Source organism: Doryrhamphus excisus, chromosome 11 (genome assembly GCF_030265055.1).
Source record: "Doryrhamphus excisus isolate RoL2022-K1 chromosome 11, RoL_Dexc_1.0, whole genome shotgun sequence".
In the NCBI taxonomy this organism is placed as follows: domain Eukaryota; kingdom Metazoa; phylum Chordata; class Actinopteri; order Syngnathiformes; family Syngnathidae; genus Doryrhamphus; species Doryrhamphus excisus.
In genome coordinates, this window is record NC_080476.1 from 19972228 (window position 1) to 19993753 (window position 21526).

At 38.1% G+C, this 21526-nt stretch overlaps 6 protein-coding genes across 7 annotated transcripts in view; 4 read left to right on the forward strand and 2 right to left on the reverse strand.

The window, feature by feature from the left end:
- Positions 1 to 392: 392 nt before the first annotated feature.
- On the reverse strand, positions 393 to 1837 carry LOC131138868 (piercer of microtubule wall 2 protein-like). Its single transcript, XM_058088189.1, has 3 exons — positions 1813 to 1837; positions 1609 to 1739; positions 393 to 981 (listed from the first exon to the last, which is right to left on the reverse strand). The coding sequence occupies exons 2-3, from the start codon at positions 1673 to 1675 to the stop codon at positions 641 to 643; spliced, it is 408 nt and encodes a 135-aa protein (XP_057944172.1). The 5' UTR covers positions 1676 to 1739; positions 1813 to 1837; the 3' UTR covers positions 393 to 640.
- Position 1838: 1 nt separating this feature from the next.
- anapc13 (anaphase promoting complex subunit 13) lies at positions 1839 to 4157 on the forward strand. The gene is made up of 2 exons (XM_058088190.1): positions 1839 to 2098; positions 2454 to 4157. Exons 1-2 carry the CDS (start codon positions 2000 to 2002, stop codon positions 2577 to 2579), a joined length of 225 nt encoding a protein of 74 aa, XP_057944173.1. The 5' UTR covers positions 1839 to 1999; the 3' UTR covers positions 2580 to 4157.
- Positions 2347 to 8659, reverse strand: LOC131138871 (lathosterol oxidase-like). The gene is made up of 4 exons (XM_058088193.1): positions 8401 to 8659; positions 5396 to 5528; positions 5216 to 5316; positions 2347 to 3262 (listed from the first exon to the last, which is right to left on the reverse strand). The coding sequence occupies exons 1-4, from the start codon at positions 8608 to 8610 to the stop codon at positions 2861 to 2863; spliced, it is 846 nt and encodes a 281-aa protein (XP_057944176.1). The 5' UTR covers positions 8611 to 8659; the 3' UTR covers positions 2347 to 2860.
- A 5704-nt stretch (positions 8660 to 14363) lies between these two features.
- mt2 (metallothionein 2) lies at positions 14364 to 15236 on the forward strand. The gene is made up of 3 exons (XM_058088191.1): positions 14364 to 14746; positions 14822 to 14887; positions 15028 to 15236. The coding sequence occupies exons 1-3, from the start codon at positions 14722 to 14724 to the stop codon at positions 15117 to 15119; spliced, it is 183 nt and encodes a 60-aa protein (XP_057944174.1). The 5' UTR covers positions 14364 to 14721; the 3' UTR covers positions 15120 to 15236.
- A 468-nt stretch (positions 15237 to 15704) lies between these two features.
- steep1 (STING1 ER exit protein 1) lies at positions 15705 to 16677 on the forward strand. The gene has a single exon (XM_058088164.1). The coding sequence runs from the start codon at positions 15854 to 15856 to the stop codon at positions 16529 to 16531; it is 678 nt and encodes a 225-aa protein (XP_057944147.1). The 5' UTR covers positions 15705 to 15853; the 3' UTR covers positions 16532 to 16677.
- Positions 16678 to 17315: 638 nt separating this feature from the next.
- Positions 17316 to 21526, forward strand: part of nup93 (nucleoporin 93) — a 43651-nt gene continuing 39440 nt past the window's right edge. For both annotated transcript variants that reach the window (XM_058088152.1, XM_058088153.1), the window contains exons 1-3: positions 17316 to 17473; positions 17951 to 18133; positions 18275 to 18392. In XM_058088152.1, the coding sequence (XP_057944135.1) occupies positions 17955 to 18133; positions 18275 to 18392 (297 nt within the window). In that variant the 5' untranslated portion in view covers positions 17316 to 17473; positions 17951 to 17954. The remainder of the gene's footprint in view (positions 17474 to 17950; positions 18134 to 18274; positions 18393 to 21526) is intronic.

Genomic DNA, 21526 nt, shown 5'->3' on the forward strand with positions numbered 1-21526 from the left:
TCATATATGTAATAGAATGTGAGGTACTGTATACTGTCGTGTAGTAATACCAGTGCAATATATAAATGCAATTTAATATATCTCGTAAAAGTATATATATTTTGGGTTGTACTTGCTAGCTACACTGTTACATTTTATTATATTAAAATTATTTTTTTAATGTTAAAAATGTTTTCAAATATGTAATAGAATGTGAGGTACTGTATACTGTCGTGTAGTAATACCAGTGCAATATATAAATGCAATTTAATATATCTCGTAAAAAAAAAATATTTTGGGTTGTACTTGCTAGCTACACTGTTACATTTTATTATTTTTTTTTAAGAAAATGTCACTTATTTTCAAAGTAAACGTTGCTTAGGACAATTTTGGTGGAAAAAACAGCATTTCTGTTATTGTTCAAAAAAAATTTCCTTCATTTTCAAAGCCAAATATTGATATGGTTCATCAGTACAGTGAATTATGTATCAAGTGTTTGATGAAATGTGCCTCATAAACAGTCCAGCTGTCTTTATTTGAAATATGACATTAGAAACAGCCACAAAGTGCTGGGATGATTGGGTTCCGAATCTTCATCCAATAACATAACATTTGACAGAAATAGACAAGATGTATCGGTGTCCCACGAAGGTCTCACCGGTCAGATAGTGTGTTGTAAATTGGGACAGTCGTACACTCGGCTCCGGTCAACGGTGGTGTTGAAGCAGGTGTCCCGGTACATCCCGGTGCATCCCAAATGGTTGGTGAATTTCTGGGTTCTCGGGTGGAAAGTACACGGAGTGGTTTCAGGGGTCGGGGGGTACAATCCGTACTCCCCCGAGGTGGTCCTGTACAATGGGTTCTGAGGTTTGGACCACGGTGTAGGAGTTGGACCTTTACAGGACGGATTAAATGTGCAGGAGAATACTGGGTTTCCAGGGGTGATGCATGATTGTGTGTTTTCTGTCTGCTCTTCATTGGAGGCGGACATCGCTAAAGCTCCTATTGAGGGAAATATGTTATCAATATTTCAAATTACAAAATCAATTGCTGCTGCTTATAAACAATGTTACATTGTGGAGGAAATTAGGGTTGGGCCGCTTAATACAAATACTAATATGGTCGATATTCTGTGTAGTGTCGGTATCGAACCAAATACGTGCTTGATAAGGTTTTTTTTAATTATCTTCTGTTGTTTTCAGAAATATATGCCTTCTTTGTTTAGGTTATATTGCACTATGGAATCCATTTTGCTCAAATATTTATAAAATAAAAGGGAACCAATTAATTATTGTATTATATGTTTGTTCATTTGGACGAAAAAATTGTTTTATTGTAATCATAATCATGCTAACTTGCTAAAGGTAAAATCACAAGGTCAGCCCGTTTACTATTTACTATTTACTAAGTTTGCAGTATCGCCCACTTTAACAAGTGACGCCATTTTGTCAGATGACCCTAGACGCGCCCACCATGAGTGATTCAAGCCGTTATCGATTAACATTCGTGAAATTCTTTGGGAAAAACCCAATTAAAAATACACTAAAAAATACGTACTTTGTTTCTAAATGTAAGGTTTCACTTTACTATCTTAACGACATGAACTTCAAATAACATGAAGACAAATACCGTCAGAACTCGGACCCTTCAGACTCGCGTCGTCTTCCTTGAGTTGGCAGGCTGGTCTAGTTGCCATGGTGACCACTAAACAATCAGCAAACGTGGGCGGAGGAAGAATTCTAAGGCCTAATAAATGTCAACTATTAAATACAAGTATTAGCAACTATGCTACAGTTGTGCGTGAACGCCAATCCTACGAATTCCAGCATTTACCTGCAACATTTGAAGGCGTCATACGTGACGTCATAACCACGCGCCGGATTATGACGTTTTGAAAAGGGCGCCGTTGAAAACAACAGCCACAGTTTTAACAATCCGTGGTTTATGTTGGCGTCCTGTCTATTAAATAATACCAGTATAATTAGTAAAAGTAATAATTACAGTAGGTATTGTTGTCAGAATGGACAGTGAAATCCAACGAGACGGTAGAGTTCTGGATCTGACCGATGACGCCTGGAGGGAAGACAGGCTACCTTATGAGGATGTCACCATCCCTCTGGTAAGTAGTAGTACACAACTTTCCACTGAATCGTTTTTTGTATCGTTAATATATAAATTGTTAATCAGAATGGCCTATACATCTTTTGAATTTTTGTGCAGCCCTTGGTGGAAAAAGTTGGGACACCCCTGCCTCAAAGGTGGGGTCCACCACCGCTAGCTAGCAGAGGTTACAAAAGAGCAGATTGAACAAATAAATGTCTATATTTTTACCAACATACACTTGACTGGCATCTGTCACACTTCCAAATTGCTAATCCACAAATCCACATACTAAACTTGCAGTTTAGTATGTGGATCGGTATCAGAACCAGTTCAAGAGAAGCGATGAGACCTTCAGCCTGGTTGTCTTTCAGAGCGAACTCCCTGAAGCCGAGCAGGACAACGGCGGATCCACGGAGTCGGTGAAAGAACAAGAGATGAAGTGGACGGACCTTTCGCTGACAAGCCTGCACGAAAACACTCCGAATACTGGGAGCTGAACCAGCACTGGAACGAGACTGTGTTCCAATTCCCACTCGGGTCGATGACCTTCATTTTGCGTTGAATTATTCTTAGTTTGTTGACGTTTTCTGGAGCGGTCGCTTGATGTGTTGGCACCACAATTGGCGGATGAGCATGGATTTATGTTTACGGATATGTCATGAAAGACCCATGCATGCATGCATGCTGATGGTTCTTTGGTTTGACATGCTAGCAGCACAAAGCTAATTAAAAGATATTGAAATATCAGAACAATAATAATCGTGAATAACGACTCAAGTCAATTCAGTCTTCTGTTATAGCTCCACTCCATCTTCCGGATGTGGTCATGCGGTCCATTCCCCCGCAGGACCGAGGGATATCTATAGGACCCTCCTAAACGGTCCCACAGGGTAAAATACTGTCCATAGTTGTAGTTGAAGAAAAGATGATGGTCCACATGGTGGGCGGCACCATTAATGAGATGTATCAAGGGACCCGGGATGCGGTAGTCACCGTCGTGTATGGAAATGGTCCAGATATTGACAAAGACGAAGAGAGACAGGTAGACGACCTTGTGGAGCGGGAACATGAAAGGGTAGACGTGGTAGGGTAAGCTCTGCAGGAAGCCGTCGAGCGGGTGGAAGGCGTGGCTCGCAAACGGCGTGGGGATCTTGAATAAATGATGCTGCTTATGTAAGTACTGAAGGGGAGAAAGATGTGTAAACAAGACACAATTTATTATTATTTATTATTATTATTACAAATTTATTATTACTCAAAGGAGGTCAGTAGCTTGAAGCCTATTATTAGTCTAAAAATATGCATATTTTCAGCGTGTTGTACATATTTTTGGCCCAGTTTAAACATTTTTAATCAGAAAAATGAACTAAAATACCAGGTAGCATTACGTGTCTGCTTAAGTTCATATTCACATACATTTTAGTCATGTTAACAATGCTAACATTAGCATGTTAACACCTAACATAATAGTGTGCACCTATGAAAATTGCTAAAAATGCTAGTATGCTAAAATTAGCAGGCAAGCAATGCTTATGTTAGTATGCTAACACCTAGCATAATAGTGTGCACCTATGAAAATTGCTAAAAATGCTAGTATGCTAACATTAACAGGCAAGCAATGCTTATGTTAGTATGCTAACACCTAGCATAATAGTGTGCACCTATGAAAATTGCTAAAAATGCTAGTATGCTAAAATTAGCAGGCAAGCAATGCTCATGTTAGTATGCTAACACCCAGCATAATAGTGTGCACCTATGAAAATTGCTAAAAATGCTAGTATGCTAAATTAGCAGGCAAGCAATGCTTATGTTAGTATGGTAACACCTAGCATAATAGTGTGCACCTATGAAAATTGCTAAAAATGCTAGCATGCTAAAATTAGCAGGCAAGCAATGCTCATGTTAGTATGCTAATGCCTAGCATAATAGTGTGCACCTATGAAAATTGCTAAAAATGCTAGTATGCTAAAATTAGCAGGCAAGCAATTCTTATGTTAGTATGCTAACACCCAGCATAATAGTGTGCACCTATGAAAATTGCTAAAAATGCTAGTAGTAGTAAAAACCTATGGACAATTTGGAGTCGCTAATTAACCTAGCACGTTTTTGGAATGTGGGAGGAAACCGGAGTACCCGGAGAAAACCCACGCATGCACGGGGAGAACATGCAAACTCCACACAGAGATGGCCGAGGGTGGAATTGAACCCTGGTCTCCTAGCTGTGAGGTCTGCGCGCTAACCACTCGACCGCCGTGCAGCCTGGGCTAAATTAACCTCAATAATGTTCATATTATGTTATGTTCATATTCACATAAATTTTAGTAATGTAAACTATGCTAACATTAGCATGTTGACACCTAGCATAATAATGTGCACTGATAAATTGTTAAAATTAGCAGGCAAGCAATGCTAACGTTAGTATGCTAACACTTAGCAGAATGTTTTCTACCTGTGAAAAATATTTTTTGTCAATTACGATCGAGTGGTTAGCGCACAGACCTCACAGCTAGGAGACCAGGGTTCAATTCCACCCTCGGCTATCTCTGTGTGGAGTTTGCATGTTCTCCCCGTGCATGCGTGGGTTTTTTCCGGGTACTCCGGTTTCCTCCCACATTCCAAAAAACATGCTAGGTTAATTAGCGACTCCAAATTGTCCATAGGTATGAATGTGAGTGTGAATGGTTGTTTGTCTATATGTGCCCTGTGATTGGCTGGCTGGCGACCAGTCCAGGGATAGGCTCCAGCATACCCCTGATAGCCTAATAGGAACAACACGGAATGCGAAGGGCTGCACGGTGGGCGAGTGGTTAGCGCACAGACCTCACAGCTAGGAAACCAGGGTTCAATTCCACCCTCGGAATTGAACATCTCTGTGTGGAGTTTGCATGTTTCTCCGGGTACTCCGGTTTCCTCCCACATTCCAAAAACATGCTAGGTTAATTAGCCACTCCAAATTGTCCATAGGTATGAATGTATGAGTGTGAATGGTTGTTTGAGTTGCTTAGTTTCTGCCTAATCGGGCCAACTAACAAAGCAACGGCGATACTTTACTATGTTACTATGTTACCTGGAGGTAAATACCGTTAACATGAAATGTTCTTCATGAAACTCCACGGTGATATCACAAACTTGCCTTATAGATGCTCCTGTGATGCATGCAGCGGTGTATCCAGTAGATGCACGTGTCGGTGAAGAACAAGAATCCAGCAATGCTCACCAACACTTCGGACCATCCTGGCACACAAACACAAACAAAGCATATCTGATAATAATCCACGATACTTAAAAATGATAACAATTGCTCTCGTCTTACCTAAAAAAGTTGGAGTGATGCCGTCATAAAGTTTACTGTGTCCTCTGACCTCCCAGAAGAAAAGCATCACGGTGGGGAAACTCATCCAGAAAAGGGACGTCGTCGCCAGACGGATCTCTTGACTCACCTGATTCTACCATCAGGTAAAAGACCACTTTTAAGAAGCAATTAGCATTTGTGCTACACTTTGTTCCTGTGTGAAAAAAAGTGATTTCCACCCTTTTGAGTAATCGTCGCTGTGCTTACTGGGGTCATTTTGGTTGGCTGGCCACTCCAGGGAACGGTACCGACTGTTCCGTGTTTGTATATAATTGCTCTCGCTGTGGTTTGCTGGAGTACCAAAGCCTTATATATGTCTTTATAATTTTCTCAATTTATCTCAGTTATGTTTCACACAGGATCATGAAAGTTTGGATATATTTTTTTCAAATACATGCAATAGTTTTAATGGGATTACCGGCTTTGTGTTTTATTTTGAAAATCATTAATAATGAGTTTTTCAAAAGATTCACTGCGTTTTGTTCCCCTTTACGGCATTTATTTATTAAAAACTATACAAACTTTTTCAGTGCTTTGGTTCCGATTTTCTACAATAAAAGCTCTGATAAAACATTCCACTGTTCTCAAATATCTTCATTTTTATTTTTCTACACAAAATAAGATGAAAAATAAATAAATCAAGAATAAAGATAATCAATCAATCAGTAATAAATAAATATAATAATTATAATAATAAAACGGCAAATAATAAAAACTTGGGTAGACTTGCTACCCACTGCTAACTTGCTAATTGGGTCAAATGATTAAGTTTGATTAATGTTCATGTTAAAGGTTAAATAACTGTTAATACTGTACATTTGAATCTGAAAAAAATAATTTCTCTACCAACTGTATGTGGTTTCTTACGTTTTTCTTATTTGCTGTTGTATTATTATTTTACTTATTTATTACTGATTGATTGATTTATTGTCTTTATTCTTAATTTGTTTAAAATTTGCTTATTTTGTGTATAGAAAAATAAAAAAATGAAGATATTTGAGGACAGTGGAATGTTTTATCAGATATTTTGGTGTGGAAAACCGGGACCAAAGTACTGAAAAAGTGTAGCGTATAGCAGAAGCAAAAGCTTCTAATAATAAATAATAAATGTGTTTTGTTTTTTTTTAAACCTGATGCGTATGGAGGACCAAAACTGCCAAAATAATAAATAAATAAATAAATAAAAGTGAAAATAAAAACAAAAATGAAAAAAAATCAAAAAATTAAATACACAAAAATAAATATAAATGGAAATAAAAACAAAAATAAAAAATATATAAATAAATAAATAAATAAAAGCAAAAATAAATACAAAAATAAAAAACAAGATTCAAAAATTAAAAATAAATACAAAAATATGTCGTTCACATGTCGTTCAACCAATAGGCGAACAGTTCAACCCAAGACACACTTAGGACCGCCCCCTCATTTGAATAGTTTTTCCTTCTGCATTTCAAGCTGACATTGTCTGCTGCATGAAATAAATACATATGAGAGCAGAGTGCTTTTATTTATTTATTGATATGTAATTCTATTTATATATTTATTTTTGTATTTATTTCTACATTTATTTTTGTATTTATTTTTAATTTTTGAATCTTGTTTTTTTATTTTTGTATTATATCAAACAATTAAATACACAAAAATAAATATAAATGGAAATAAAAACAAAAATAAAAAAATATATACATAAATAAATAAATAAAAGCAAAAATAAATACAAAAATAAAAAACCAGATTGAAAAATTAAAAATAAATACAAAAATAAATGTAGAAATAAATACAAAAATAAATATATAAATAGAATTACATATCAATAAATAAATAAAAGCACTCTGCTCTCATATGTATTTATTTCCTATTGGTTGATCGACACTGAGTCTGTTGTTTCATTTGTGTGAATTAACTGCTCCAATAAGGCTTCCACCCGGAAAAGCAGGTAATCCGGGGAAGCATTATCCGAAATATCTTCTAGCAAACGGAGATCCCTGGAGATTGCAGCCATATTTACCGCCATTGAGAGTGGTGTGGTGACTTCCTCTTGCTGTGGCCGTTTGCAGGCATACCTAGTCGATTTTCGCACTCACGTGTCGATCAACCAATAGGCGAACAGTTCAACCCAAGACACACTTAGGACCGCCCCCTCATTTGAATAGTTTTTCCTTCTGCATTTCAAACTGACATTGTCTGCAGCATGAAATAAATACATATGAGAGCAGAGTGCTTTTATTTATTTATTGATATGTAATTCTATTTATATATTTATTTTTGTATTTATTTCTACATTTATTTTTGTATTTATTTTTAATTTTTGAATCTTGTTTTTTTATTTTTGTATTTATTTTTGTATTATATCAAACAATTAAATACACAAAAATAAATATAAATGGAAATAAAAACAAAAATAAAAAAATATATACATGAATAAATAAATAAAAGCAAAGCAACATATTTTTGCATTTATTTATTTATTTATGTATATATTTTTTTTATCTTTGTTTTTATTTCCATTTATATTTATAAAGCAAAGCAACATATTTTTGCTTTTATTTATTTATTTATTTATATATTTTTTTTAATTTTTGTTTTTATTTCCATTTATATTTATTTTTGTGTATTTAATTTTTTGATTTTTTTTTTCATTTTTGTTTTTATTTTCACTTTTATTTATTTATTCATTTATTTATTATTTTGGCAGTTTTTGTTTTTATTTTCACTTTTATTTATTTATTCATTTATTTATTATTTTGGCAGTTTTGGTCCTCCATAGATGCGGCCCGGCTTCACCCAGAACCTAGCTCCGGTGGCCCCCAGGTAAATTGAGTTTGAGACCCCTAGCCTTACGGCATCCAGAATGAAACGAATAAAACAAACGCTCATTCTGTTTGATTTTTCCGATTTTGTCTTTTGGCCTTAAATGCATCACACCCACAACATAGTAGAGCAATAGACGTCTGAAAGCCCACCTTAATAAAATGTGGATGTTTCATAAGCCGGTGGTCAAAGACGTAGTAGAAACTCAGCGCACCAAAGACCATGTACAGCAGTTGCGCTCCCACGTTGGTGAGAAGAAACAGGCTGACCATCTGCCGCACGGCACCGTCCTCCTGCCACGAGGCCGGGTACAGGTACGGAGTCAAGACGTAACGGTCTGCCAAGCGCAGCACGTGGTCCATGGCGCTGGCTGTCTGTGGAGGAATAAAAATACTCCCGTCCTTCCTTGACGCAGCCAAACAACTGCAGAAATGCCTCCTGGGTAGTTAGATGCGGGGTACACACTGGACTGGTGGCCAGCCAGCCAATCACAGGGCACATATAGACAAACAACCATTCACACTCACATTCATACCTATGGACAATTTGGAGTGGCTAATTAACCTAGCATGTTTTTTTTGGAATGTGGGAGGAAACCGGAGTACCCGGAGAAACATGCAAACTCCACACAGAAATGTTCAATTCCGAGGGTGGAATTGAACCCTGGTTTCCTAGCTGTGAGGTCAGTGCGCTAACCACTCGACTACCGTGCAGCCCTTTGCATTCCGTGTTGTTCCTATTAGGCTATCAGGGGTATGCCGGAGCCTATCCCTGGACTGGTCGCCAGCCAGCCAATCACAGGGCACATATAGACAAACAACCATTCACACTCACATTCATACCTATGGACAATTTGGAGTGGCTAATTAACCTAGCATGTTTTTTTTGGAATGTGGGAGGAAACCGGAGTACGCGGAGAAAACCCACGCATGCACCGGGGAGAACATGCAAACTCCACACAAGAGATACGTAGCCGAGGGTGGAATTGAACTCGGGTCTCCTAGCTGTGAGGTCTGCGCGCTAACCACTTGAACACTGTGCAGCCAAAAGCGATATTTGTATTATCACTTGTCTTCAAACCATTCCTCTTGTCATTAGCTCGAAATTTTACCATTTTCCATTTAGTCATCAGCAGTAGAACGTAGGTAAGTTTCAAGAAAATTTCAGTTCCCAACTAAAAAAAAAAAAAAAAGACTGTGCAGCCTAGTATATATACAGTATATTATTCGGATTAATCCCTCATTTATCAAAGTTAATTGGTTCCAGACCCGACCGTAATAAGTGAATTTCCAGTTTTTACACCCTGTACTGGTGGCCAGCCAATCACAGGGCACATATAGACAAACAACCATTCACACTCACATTCATACCTATGGACAATTTGGAGTCGCTAATTAACCTAGCATGTTTTTTTTTGGAATGTGGGAGGAAACCGGAGTACCCGGAGAACATGTAAACTCCACACAGAGATGGCCGAGGGTGGAATTGAACCCTGGTCTCCTCGCTGTGAGGCCTACGCGCTAACCGCTCGACCGCCGTGCAGCCTGGGCTAAATTAACCTCAACAAAACCATGAATGCAACCTCCCATTTTTTTTACACAGCATGATTTCAGCAGGTGTGCTTTAGGCTGGCTACAGTAAAAGGCCCGTCTGGGTGGCTGCTCTCAAGACCATCTTCAAGGTAAAGATGCTGGAAGGGGAGTTCCTGGGTTTCTTTTGTTCCTTGTGGTCTGCAATTATTAGCCCGGTTACGTGTACACTAATCCCTCACGTATCACTGTTACGTGTACACTAATCCCTCACGTATCACTGTTACGTGTACACTAATCCCTCATGTATCACTGTTAATCAGTGATAAGTGAATTTGCCCAAGTAGGATTCCTTGATTATAAATGTAGTATTTTTGTAGTTAAAGCATAGGAAACCTGTTAACAACTTTCATTAACATTATTAGAGCCCCATTTGGGAGTAGCCTTTTATTGTAGCCAGTAAAAAAAAATAAGGCTGAACTGTTAATCAGTGATAAGTGAATTTGCCCAAGTAGGATTCCTTGATTATAAATGTAGTATTTTTGTAGTTAAAGCATCGGAAACCTGTTAACAACTTTCTAAATATGATCATTAACTTTATTAGAGCCCCATTTGGGAGTATCCTTTTATATTAGCCAGCAAAAAAGAAATAAGGCTGAACTGTTAATCAGTGATAAGTGAATTTCCACTAGTAGGATTCCTTGATTATAAATGTAGTATTTTTGTAGTTAAAGCATAGGAAACCTGTTAACAACTTTCTAAATATGGTCATTAACTTTATTAGAGCCCCGTTTGGGAGTAGCCTTTTATTGTAGCCAGCGAAAAAGAAATAAGGCTGAACTGTTAATCAGTGATAAGTGAATTTCCCCAAGTAGGATTCCTTGATTATAAATGTAGTATTTTTGTAGTTAAAGCATAGGAAACCTGTTAACAACTTTCTAAATATGGTCATTAACTTTATTAGAGCCCCGTTTGGGAGTAGCCTTTTATTGTAGCCAGCGAAAAAGAAATAAGGCTGAACTGTTAATCAGTGATAAGTGAATTTCCACTAGTAGGATTCCTTGATTATAAATGTAGTATTTTTGTAGTTAAAGCATAGGAAACCTGTTAACAACTTTCTAAATATGGTCATTAACTTTATTAGAGCCCCGTTTGGGAGTAGCCTTTTATTGTAGCCAGCGAAAAAGAAATAAGGCTGAACTGTTAATCAGTGATAAGTGAATTTCCGCAAGTAGGATTCCTTGATTATAAATGTAGTATTTTGTAGGTAAAGCATAGGAAACCTGTTAACAACTATCTAAATACGGTCATTAACTTTATTAGAGCCCCATTTGGGAGTAGCCTTTTATTGTAGCCAGCGAAAAAGAAATAAGGCTGAACTGTTAATCAGTGATAAGTGAATTTCCACTAGTAGGATTCCTTGATTATAAATGTAGTATTTTTGTCGTTAAAGCATAGGAAACCTGTTAACGACTTTCTAAATATGGTCATTAACTTTATGAGAGCCCCATTTGGGAGTAGCCTTTTATTGTAGCCAGCGAAAAAGAAATAAGGCTGAACTGTTAATCAGTGATAAGTGAATTTCCACTAGTAGGATTCCTTGATTATAAATGTAGTATTTTTGTAGTTAAAGCATAGGAAACCTGTTAACAACTTTCTAAATATGGTCATTAACTTTATTAGAGCCCCGTTTGGGAGTAGCCTTTTATTGTAGCCAGCGAAAAAGAAATAAGGCTGAACTGTTAATCAGTGATAAGTGAATTTCCGCAAGTAGGATTCCTTGATTATAAATGTAGTATTTTGTAGGTAAAGCATAGGAAACCTGTTAACAACTATCTAAATACGGTCATTAACTTTATTAGAGCCCCATTTGGGAGTAGCCTTTTATTGTAGCCAGCGAAAAAGAAATAAGGCTGAACTGTTAATCAGTGATAAGTGAATTTCCACTAGTAGGATTCCTTGATTATAAATGTAGTATTTTTGTCGTTAAAGCATAGGAAACCTGTTAACAACTTTCTAAATATGGTCATTAACTTTATGAGAGCCCCATTTGGGAGTAGCCTTTTATTGTAGCCAGCGAAAAAGAAATAAGGCTGAACTAACCTGCGTCAGGGCCGAGCGTCAGCACTCCGAAGGGCTTCTTCTTCCTCCGCCAGCATGAAGCCGAGACCCCCCCCCCCCCCATGTTCCCGTATCGGAGCCGCGGGGTCCTGTTTCACCACAACCTTTTGCCCTTTACACACACACACACACACACACACACTGACAGTCACAGTATAATACCGAGTATATTTACTGTATATACTGTATTCTTCCCTATTACACGCTTTTTATTACAAAGTCCCATGAATTTGATGTTATCCCAGAATAAAATATAATGCCACATAAATTATGACATCTTGCTGATTCCCTAATATTGATTAATTCCAAAAAGGAAAACTTTTCTTAGGTTTTTCTTTCTTTGTCTCAAGCTGCTGCGCCTCTTCTTAAGTCCTCTTTTTAACCAAAATCCTATTACAGACAAGATGTACACAAATTTAGTGCAGTTATTTTCAGATTTTTAGATTTTGACCTCGCTTATGAACCTATTAATGCTCATTTTGGGTTGTGGACTCCTGTAGAGCAGTTACACACAATGACCCGCACAGAAAACTTTCTACATCATGCAGAATCTGCACCTATTCCTTGGATTTGTGCTTCCTGCCAAAACAGTCTGTTTCAATTTATTCCTTATTCCACCCACGGCTCCCCCATTGGTCACACGCCCAAACTACGACTGCCCAAACTACAAATGAACGCCACTTTCTAATATAGCGGGTAAAAGAGTTGAGAATAATTGAATAAAATATTTGGAGAGCTACTGGCAGCTCGTGGTCTACTGTTTGGAGACCCCTGACTTACCGTGTACGAACTCAAAGAGTACTCAAAGAGCACTCATTGTCGGACACACTTTGTCAGTATGGAGGACCAAAACTGCCAAAATAATAAATAAATAAATAAATAAAAGTGGAAATAAAAACAAAAATGAAAAAAAAAATTAAATACAAAAATAAATATAAATGGAAATGAAAACAAAAATAAAAAAATATATACATAAATAAATAAATAAACGCAAAAATAAATACAAAAATAAAAAACAAGATTCAAAAATTTAAAATAAATACAAAAAAAATGTAGAAATAAATACAAAAATAAATATATAAATAAACGGCCACAGCAAGAGGAAGTATACAGGGAGAAAAGTATACATTTACCGGGACAATAATGGCGGGGTCCACCAGGAAGTCGGTGTCCGAGCTGGAGATTGCAGCCATATTTACCGCCATTGAGAGTGGTGTGGTGACTTCCTCTTGCTGTGGCCGTTTGCAGGCATACCTAGTCGATTTTCGCACTCACGTGTCGATCAACCAATAGGCGAACAGTTCAACCCAAGACACACTTAGGACCGCCCCCTCATTTGAATAGTTTTTCCTTCTGCATTTCAAGCTGACATTGTCTGCTGCATGAAATAAATACATATGAGAGCAGAGTGCTTTTTTTATTTATTGATATGTAATTCTATTTATATATTTATTTTTGTATTTATTTCTACATTTATTTTTGTATTTATTTTTGCTTTTATATTTTATATATTTATTTATTCATTTATTATTTTGGCAGTTTTGGTCCTCCATATGTCAGAGGCACCGTTGGCAAGATTTTACTTTCTATTCATATAAAAAATACAAAGTAAAATATTTGTCTTATTATATTTTGGAACCTTTGATAATAGTAACGAAATATACCAGCAGATTCAACAAAAACTTTAATTTTTATTATCAAGTGTAAAAAATAATTGCATTGAATATGAATAAATAAAAGAGTTAGAGTTGATTTTTTTGGAGTTGACATTATTTTTCTTTAGTGTGTATTTTTTTTTTGTTGTTGTATTTTTTAAATCATATAAACGTGCCTGCTATTAGCTGTATCAAAGTGGGTCCCCACTTAATGACCATAGGATAACGTGTGACCCAGGATGAGAACCCCTAGCATAATGACTAAGCAATAATGTAGGTGATTCAACGTAAATGTGTAAAATAGTTACAATTTCATGGCGTGTGCCCCTGTCATAAAATGACTAAGCATGACACGACAATATAAATATGTGTGTCGAGTGCAAAAGGGGACGACTGCAGTTACCTTCAAGTCATCGTCATAAAGAACGAAAAGACTTTATTTTGAAAATGCAGATTAAAATAGCAACACAAATATTTTGGAGTGATTTTAAACGTCACATTATAAACACAGTGCTGCGTTCACGTTTTTATTGAGTAAACAATCAGCACATTAGATGAGCTACACAGACCGGACGTGTGAGTGTGCTATTTTCCCACTGCACACGGTACTCGAAGGCAGCACGGTACAATGGCCTGTTGTTTTTTGCTCACGAGCGTTTCTGGGAAGCTGCCGCGTGCAAAGGGGGCGGGGAAAGTAGCGCACGAGGGGACCGTGTGCATCGCTATTTCACGAGGACAATACTATTAAAAAATATAACCTTAAAATAGACTAAATTAGCTTGGAAATTAATTTCTTGAAGCATTTAATAGTGAGTTAAGATCCATCTGAGGACCTACAAGTGCATGTATCGCCATATAGAGTAGCTAATTTACGAATAAACACCGTTTGTTTGTTTTTTTTTAACCGGAAATGGGCTTACGTAATGTTTACAACACATGTCATGGTCAAATTCTGGCTGCGGGGGTAAAATTAAGGTCGTGTGCACAAACTCTTTTTAATTATCATCCGCTCGGACGCACTTTGCACACGACGCAGCTGCCATCTGCGCTATAAAAGCGCAGCATCTCCTTCACCAGTCACAACAACAACAACGACCTTCACCAGGTGAAAACGCTCAACTGCTGCCTTCTTTGAGGAAACATCAAACCCCCCCATCCAGCCAACGACATGGATCCTTGCGACTGCTCCAAGAGTGAGTTTTGTTGTCTTTTATTTATTTTTGCGTTTGTATCATTTAAATGTGACTGTATTTTTACGTTTTGTGCAGCTGGAACCTGCAACTGCGGTGCTTCATGCTCCTGCACTAATTGTTCCTGCACCACCTGCAAGAAGAGTAAGTCTAATCAGTTCCCTTTTTGTTTCACATGTGGTTCTTAAATGCCACACCAAAGCAGTTCAATTGCAATGAAGCCAAACTCTTTTTTTTTTTTTGAGACAGAAGTAAATGTTTTTTTTTATTTGATTCTAATGCAGGCTGTTGCCCCTGCTGCCCATCCGGATGCAGCAAGTGTGCATCAGGCTGCGTGTGCAAAGGGAAGACTTGTGACAAGGGCTGCTGCCAGTGAAGAGCATGCAAACTTTGCTGTCCCCCCCCCCCCCCCCCCCCCCAGGGATGGATCCCCCCCTTTTTGTTTTGATTTCCATGTCTTTGCTACATAGTGATTTTTGTATTTGTTCTATACTGAAATAAATGTTTCCTTAATGTCAACTAATTTGTGTGCATTTGTCAAGTTGATTACAATGGGGTCATTCACAACAGACGAAATGGCTACATTTATTGTCAACAGATTCTCCATAAGTGTTAAAAGCTAATATGTTGAGGTCATGTAACTTAATTAAAACTTAAACTTAATTAAAACGATGAATTTATCAATTAGATACATTTATAAAAACGACATTTAAGGTTATATGGACATATATTTTAGCTAAGCATTGAGTAGTTTGGATTAAATGTCATTAAATGACAACCCAGAAGCACAGCTTCATCCTGAAATTTAGTTACTGGAAGAGGAATCGAGCCACTAAAAGCTAATTCGATTTTTCGCCCTTGTAGTAATTACATTTAATTTACTTTAAGCTAACATTTTCAAACTCTTAATAGTGTGTCCCGAGCGGAACGTTCGAGCTTTACTTTTGTTCCGCATCGGACACATTACAATGGCGGATACAGGAAGTACATGCCACAGTTTCTAATGTGTTCACTTATCTTCGACGTAACGCAGTGACGACTAAACTGTGAGGGTAAATACTAATTTAACGGGATTTAAATAAATTTAATGTAATCGCCTAGTCGGTAAACATGCCGAAAGTCGTGTCTAGAAGCGTCGTGTGCTCGGACACCCGAGACCGAGAAGAGTACGACGACGGAGAGAAGCCTCTTCATGTTTACTACTGCTTATGCGGACAGATGGTGTTGGTTCTGGATTGCCAGCTGGAGAAGCTCCCCATGAGACCCAGAGACCGGGCTAGGGTGATCGATGCTGGCAAACACGCCCATAAATTCTGCAACGTGGACCAGGACGAGAACACGTACATCAAGAGAGCCGAGGGCATCGAGAGGCAGTACCGCAAAAAGTGCGGCAAGTGCGGCCTTCTGCTCTTCTACCAACACCAAGAGAAGAACACCCAGGCCACCTTCATTGTGGATGGAGCGGTGGTGAAATTTGGCCAGGGCTTTGGCAACACCAGCGTCTACAGCCAGAAGCCACCCGAGGCCCCCAAGAAGGTCCGTGTCATGATGACGAAAAGGACCAAAGACATGGGCAAGTTCAGCTCCGTCACAGTGTCCACCATTGACGAGGAGGAGGAGGAGATCGAGGCCAGGGAGGTGGCGGACTCTTACGCCCAGAATGCTAAAGTGATCGAGAAGCAGCTGGAGAGGAAGGGCATGAGCAAGAGGAGGCTCCAGGAGCTGGCCGAGCTGGAGGCCAAGAGGGCCAAGATGAAGGGCACCCTCATTGACAATCAGTTCAAGTAGAGGAGCACTGATTAGGACTTAATGACTATTTTCATTTGGAGCATCATTGATTAGCCTGCTCGCACATAAAAAAACGTGTTTTTGATTCAAATGCTTTTTTTTTTTTTTACTGAAATCCAATTAAACAGTTTGTTATTTTTAAACTCTTTCTTGTTTGTTGATTTCCAATAAAGCTTTAAGATATTAAATACAAAAAAACAAGCAAAGATGTGGATGTTCTGGTCACCCCTACCAGAAAGTATGCCAGGCGTGAACGCAGGCGTGCTGGAGCCTATCCCAGCTGTCTAATTTACTCAATTCCAGAGTCAGTTACCAAACTTGACTGTTACAGGCAAAGATCAGATTAATGTGTTAATCTGTGTATTAATGTGTATTAACACTTGATATTGCAAGTGTAAAAACAAGTTAACCACTGTATTCAGGGTGTCACCGGGAATTGTGGTCCCAATCAAAACAAAAATAGCACTTTGGGTCCACTTCTGAATAACTAAAATTGCATTGCATATTGTTTATTAGTACAATATAGTAGCACCACTACTACTGGAGCAATTGGATGTCTATTGCATATTTTGCTGTAGTGTTAGAAATGGTACTTTTTTTTTTTTATAAAAATATTTTATTTGCTGTTATGGTATTTTGAAGTCCTGACTTTAAATGTGGGGGAAAATACAACAGTTTCCCGGTGAAAATACTAGAATTGACATGTACAGTACAGTTCTTATGGACATGCAGTACCATTCCCGACCGTTTGGTGGAGTATCGAGTTTCCCTATTGAGAAAAACGAGCAAGCACGACATCCGGCGCGGGCTTTGGCCTCGTCCAATCAGCATCGACTTCTGAAGTGCCGGGCCAAATAACATACTTTGATGCATGATTCGCTTGTGGACGTATTTATCGGTTATTTAACAACAATTCACAGCGAAGTTTGTTTCAAACAACAGGTAAGTGCGCTTATCTTCCAATTGTTACGCACATTACACGCCTCTGGAAGTTGACTTCATTATTGTCCATGTGAGTTAGCATTAGCATGCTAGCCAGCCCATTGATTGTCATGCAGAGCTAACGGATACGGGTACGAAATAGTCTATCCACAGTCGGAGTATAACTTTGAGAATTTACTATAAGTATCACTGTTTTAATGGTTAGGCTTTAAATACGCCCTTTGTGCGTCGTGTTGTCACATATATATATATATATAAAATAGTCGGGGCAGATGTTAGCATTATGCTAACGACAATCTCAAGTAGAGTACCACCAATGTGCACAGCAGCTGTCAGAGGATGCTACAGTATGTGTATAAACTTCTACTCCGTTGGAAGTTCAAGGCTGAACTTTCTTGTTGTATCTTCTGCATTCTGTAGTAACTGCAGGGTGTAATCCAACATGTGCTGTTTGTATTCTTTCTGCTGCCCCCACAGAGACATGGATGCAGAAGGCTTTGGGGATCTGCTTCAGCAAGCCGAGCAGCTGGCTGCAGAGACGGAGGCCGTGTCAGAGCTGCCACACGTTGAGAGGAACCTTCAGGAGATCCAACAGGCTGGAGAGAGGCTCCGCTCCCGCACGCTCACTCGTACCTCGCAGGATGCTGCTGACGTAAAAGCGTGAGGAATATACATATATATATGTATAAATATACAGTAGATAACTCATGGTGGTTCTGTATTATTCCCAGAGATCACACCACTCTTTGGTGCCGTCTAGTGGACATTTTTCTTAGAGCAGTTCTCCTGTCTCTCGCTCAGGTCCATCCTACTCGGATCCAGAGGTTTGGACATCTTCCACATCTCTCAGAGGCTAGAGACTTTAAGTGCAGCTACTACGTTTGAGCCCCTGGAGCCAGTTAAAGACACTGACATACAGGTGAGGCGCACAACAGTACACTTTTTTTTTTTTCTAAAGTGACGGAATTGTATCGTTATTTTCAGGAACCGTATCACACAGAATGTTAATACAGAGCAGCGATTCCTAAAGTTAAGTCCCGTTTTTATTGGGTCCCTAAACGATAGTGTAGAAAGATCATTTGTGATGACAAATCAATGAATGACAAAAAAAAAAAAAACACAGCACACACATTTTTATACTGTAAAACACGAAATATGCATGTAACAGTTTTAAACACAATTTAAGTTATGTTTTACACATCAACTCGTTCAATCCCAGCCATTTTTTAAAAGACATTTTTCATGATTTGGAGTGATTTTTCAAGGCAAACTGAATATTGTGTTCTACGGCTGTATAAACATGGCACCTATCAAAAAAAAAAAAAAAAATTCTACCTCTTTCCAGTCTTTATTAATCAGCAGTAGAACATAGGTAAGTTTCAGGAAAAAGTCAGTTCCCGACTAAAAATAGAAAAGCAGATTTTTGTGAATGGATACATTTCAAGCATAACTTTCACTTTGATACAAACATTTTTTTTTTGCTTGACTGACAACTCGAGTAAAAAAACAAAACAAACCAAATCAACACAAACGATGCGTCACATTTACAATAACAAAGACAGGAAGTGACAGCAGGGGGATTCAGAGTTGAGTTTCAGCTTGGTGTGGGCATGAGATTACATTGTGCCTGTTTGTAAGACCCCTGTTGTTTCGACAGGCAAGTCTGGTGCTTGTGTGTCTTACCCAGCATTACAGTTACATTGGTATGAAATGATAACTAATAAGTACAAGTGATGGATGGGGTGTTGTTTTTTTTAGTAGTTGTTAAATATTTGGCAGGATTCAGCATTTTTTCGGAGCAACTTTTCTCTATTTCGACCCAGTCGGCATCGCTGTTCATTTACCCCACGGTTGATGTCTGTGCCGTTCCTTTGTTCTTTTTCACCCGCTCATCAAATTTCACTCTTCTCCTTTTAATGACTTCCCGTTCCGTCTTTCTGGCCACTTGGTGAGCCGGATGTAAGTTAGCCCGTGTGCTTGTGACCAGCTGATTGACTGGTAGTGCACTTAGCTTTTGGCAGCGCCGTGGCACACACACACACACACACTCGCGCACACACTCGCACACACACACACACACACTCGCAAAATCTAATTGACTAGAATCATTTCCTCTTTGTGTGGAGGAAAACCACAACTCCACTTTAGCAAACCAGATTCCGGGAAAGTGGTGAGAACAGTTAGCGTTGTATGACAATATTCCGAGCTGTGAATCCCACCCGTTGATATATTTTCTATATTTCTGTTCAGAATTATCGGCAGCTGGAGCCTATCCCAGTCGACTCTGGCTGCATGGATGTCTGTAAATCATTTTCAGATTTTTTTTTTTTAAGAAACATTCTAATGCAAGTTAGGAATGCAACATTTCGGTGGTATGCAGTATGTGTACCTACTATCATTTAGAACAGGGGTGGGCAAACTACGGCCCGGGGGCCACATCCGGCCCGCCAAGTGCTTGAATACGGCCCGCCTGTTCTTTCCAAAGTATTTCATTTAAAGTCAACATACAACCTGGCATCATGGCCTGAGCCAACCTTTTGATGGTTGTATCAATTTCGTTTTTTGACATGGTCTGTTGTTTACAAAGTGCTCCTGAAAAAAGGGACACAAGCACATAATAATAATAATAATAATTATTATTATTAGGTTATTATAATTATTATTAGAACTATTATGATTATTATAATTATTATATTAATGGTAATTATTATATTAATTATATATAATATTATTGTTATATTTGCATATTTTACATAATAATAATAATATAATAATTATTATTTTAATTTTATTGTAATTATTATAATATTTTATTATTTTTAAAATATTTATATATAAATATAAAATAATAATAGCAGATTGCATGACAATTTTACAGATACAATAATACCAGGTGGACTGTTGCGTGTAAAATATATAGTCTGCCCCCCCCCCCCCCCCCACCACGAGAAAGATTAGACTCATCTGTCACCAGAAAAACATTTTGTCTCTACCTTTTTCCTTATCAGTTGTAAAACGTAGATATGTTTCAGGAAAATGTGAGTTCCCGACTAAAAAAAAATATTTTATGCTTTTCATTTTACAAATGCATTTTTTTTTTGCATTTTCTTTATCAGTTTCAAGTTCAGTCGGTGCAGTACAGATAAATTAATAAATATAATCATTGGGGGGGAGGCGCGAAAACACAAAACACAAACAGGGGCTTGTTTTACATCAAAATGACAATGTATTTTCAAATAATATTATTTTTTAAAATTTAAAATGCGTGCGCACGCGTTAAAATTTCAGTAAAATGAATAACCTTCTGCACGCTACACTCCTCCATCTCTCACTTGTTGCACTTCTGCCACCTTGTGGCCGTTTTCAGGATTTAAAAAAATTGCCCTGAGGTGTTAATCATCAGTGGAGAGTTGCCTGATCGCTTCTTTTTGCCTTTTTTTTTTTTTTTATAAACAAAACTGTATAAAAGATGTATAAAAATATTATTGGGATCAGTTTTCGTGTTTACATGTTTTGTGGTTGAATACTGCCTTTTTGAATATACATACATACATATTTAAGCAACTTGTATCCATATTTTTGGCCTAAATTAGTGCTTCTCAAGTAGTGGTGTGCCGGTTCCTCGGTTGGGGTCGGGGGGTCGTGAAAGGCGGGGTGTACATTTATTAAATATGAATATTATCAGTTTGTCAAGAGTATTTTAAATGCGGGGGTATGACAGAAAATAACTGAGAACCACTGGCTTTAAATTAAGCAACCACGGACCCGTTTCTGCCCCGGAGCCCATGCTTGCTAGCCATAATTCAGCGACCCCCGATGACTTTTCTTTTCGAAAGTGTTGTCCCATGTTTTCATACATGGCGGATTCATAATCGAGGATTTCATTCAGTGTTCCGCTTCACAATAATTGACGCCGTGTTGCCAGTTGCTGCTCCAAGCGTACACCGTTTTTTTTTTTTTTTTTTGGAAAAGCAGAATCAAACAGATTTTGCTTTGTTCTCCCGTGCGGTCAAATCGTGCATTGGTGGCAGACAAAGGATCGAATCAGACGCC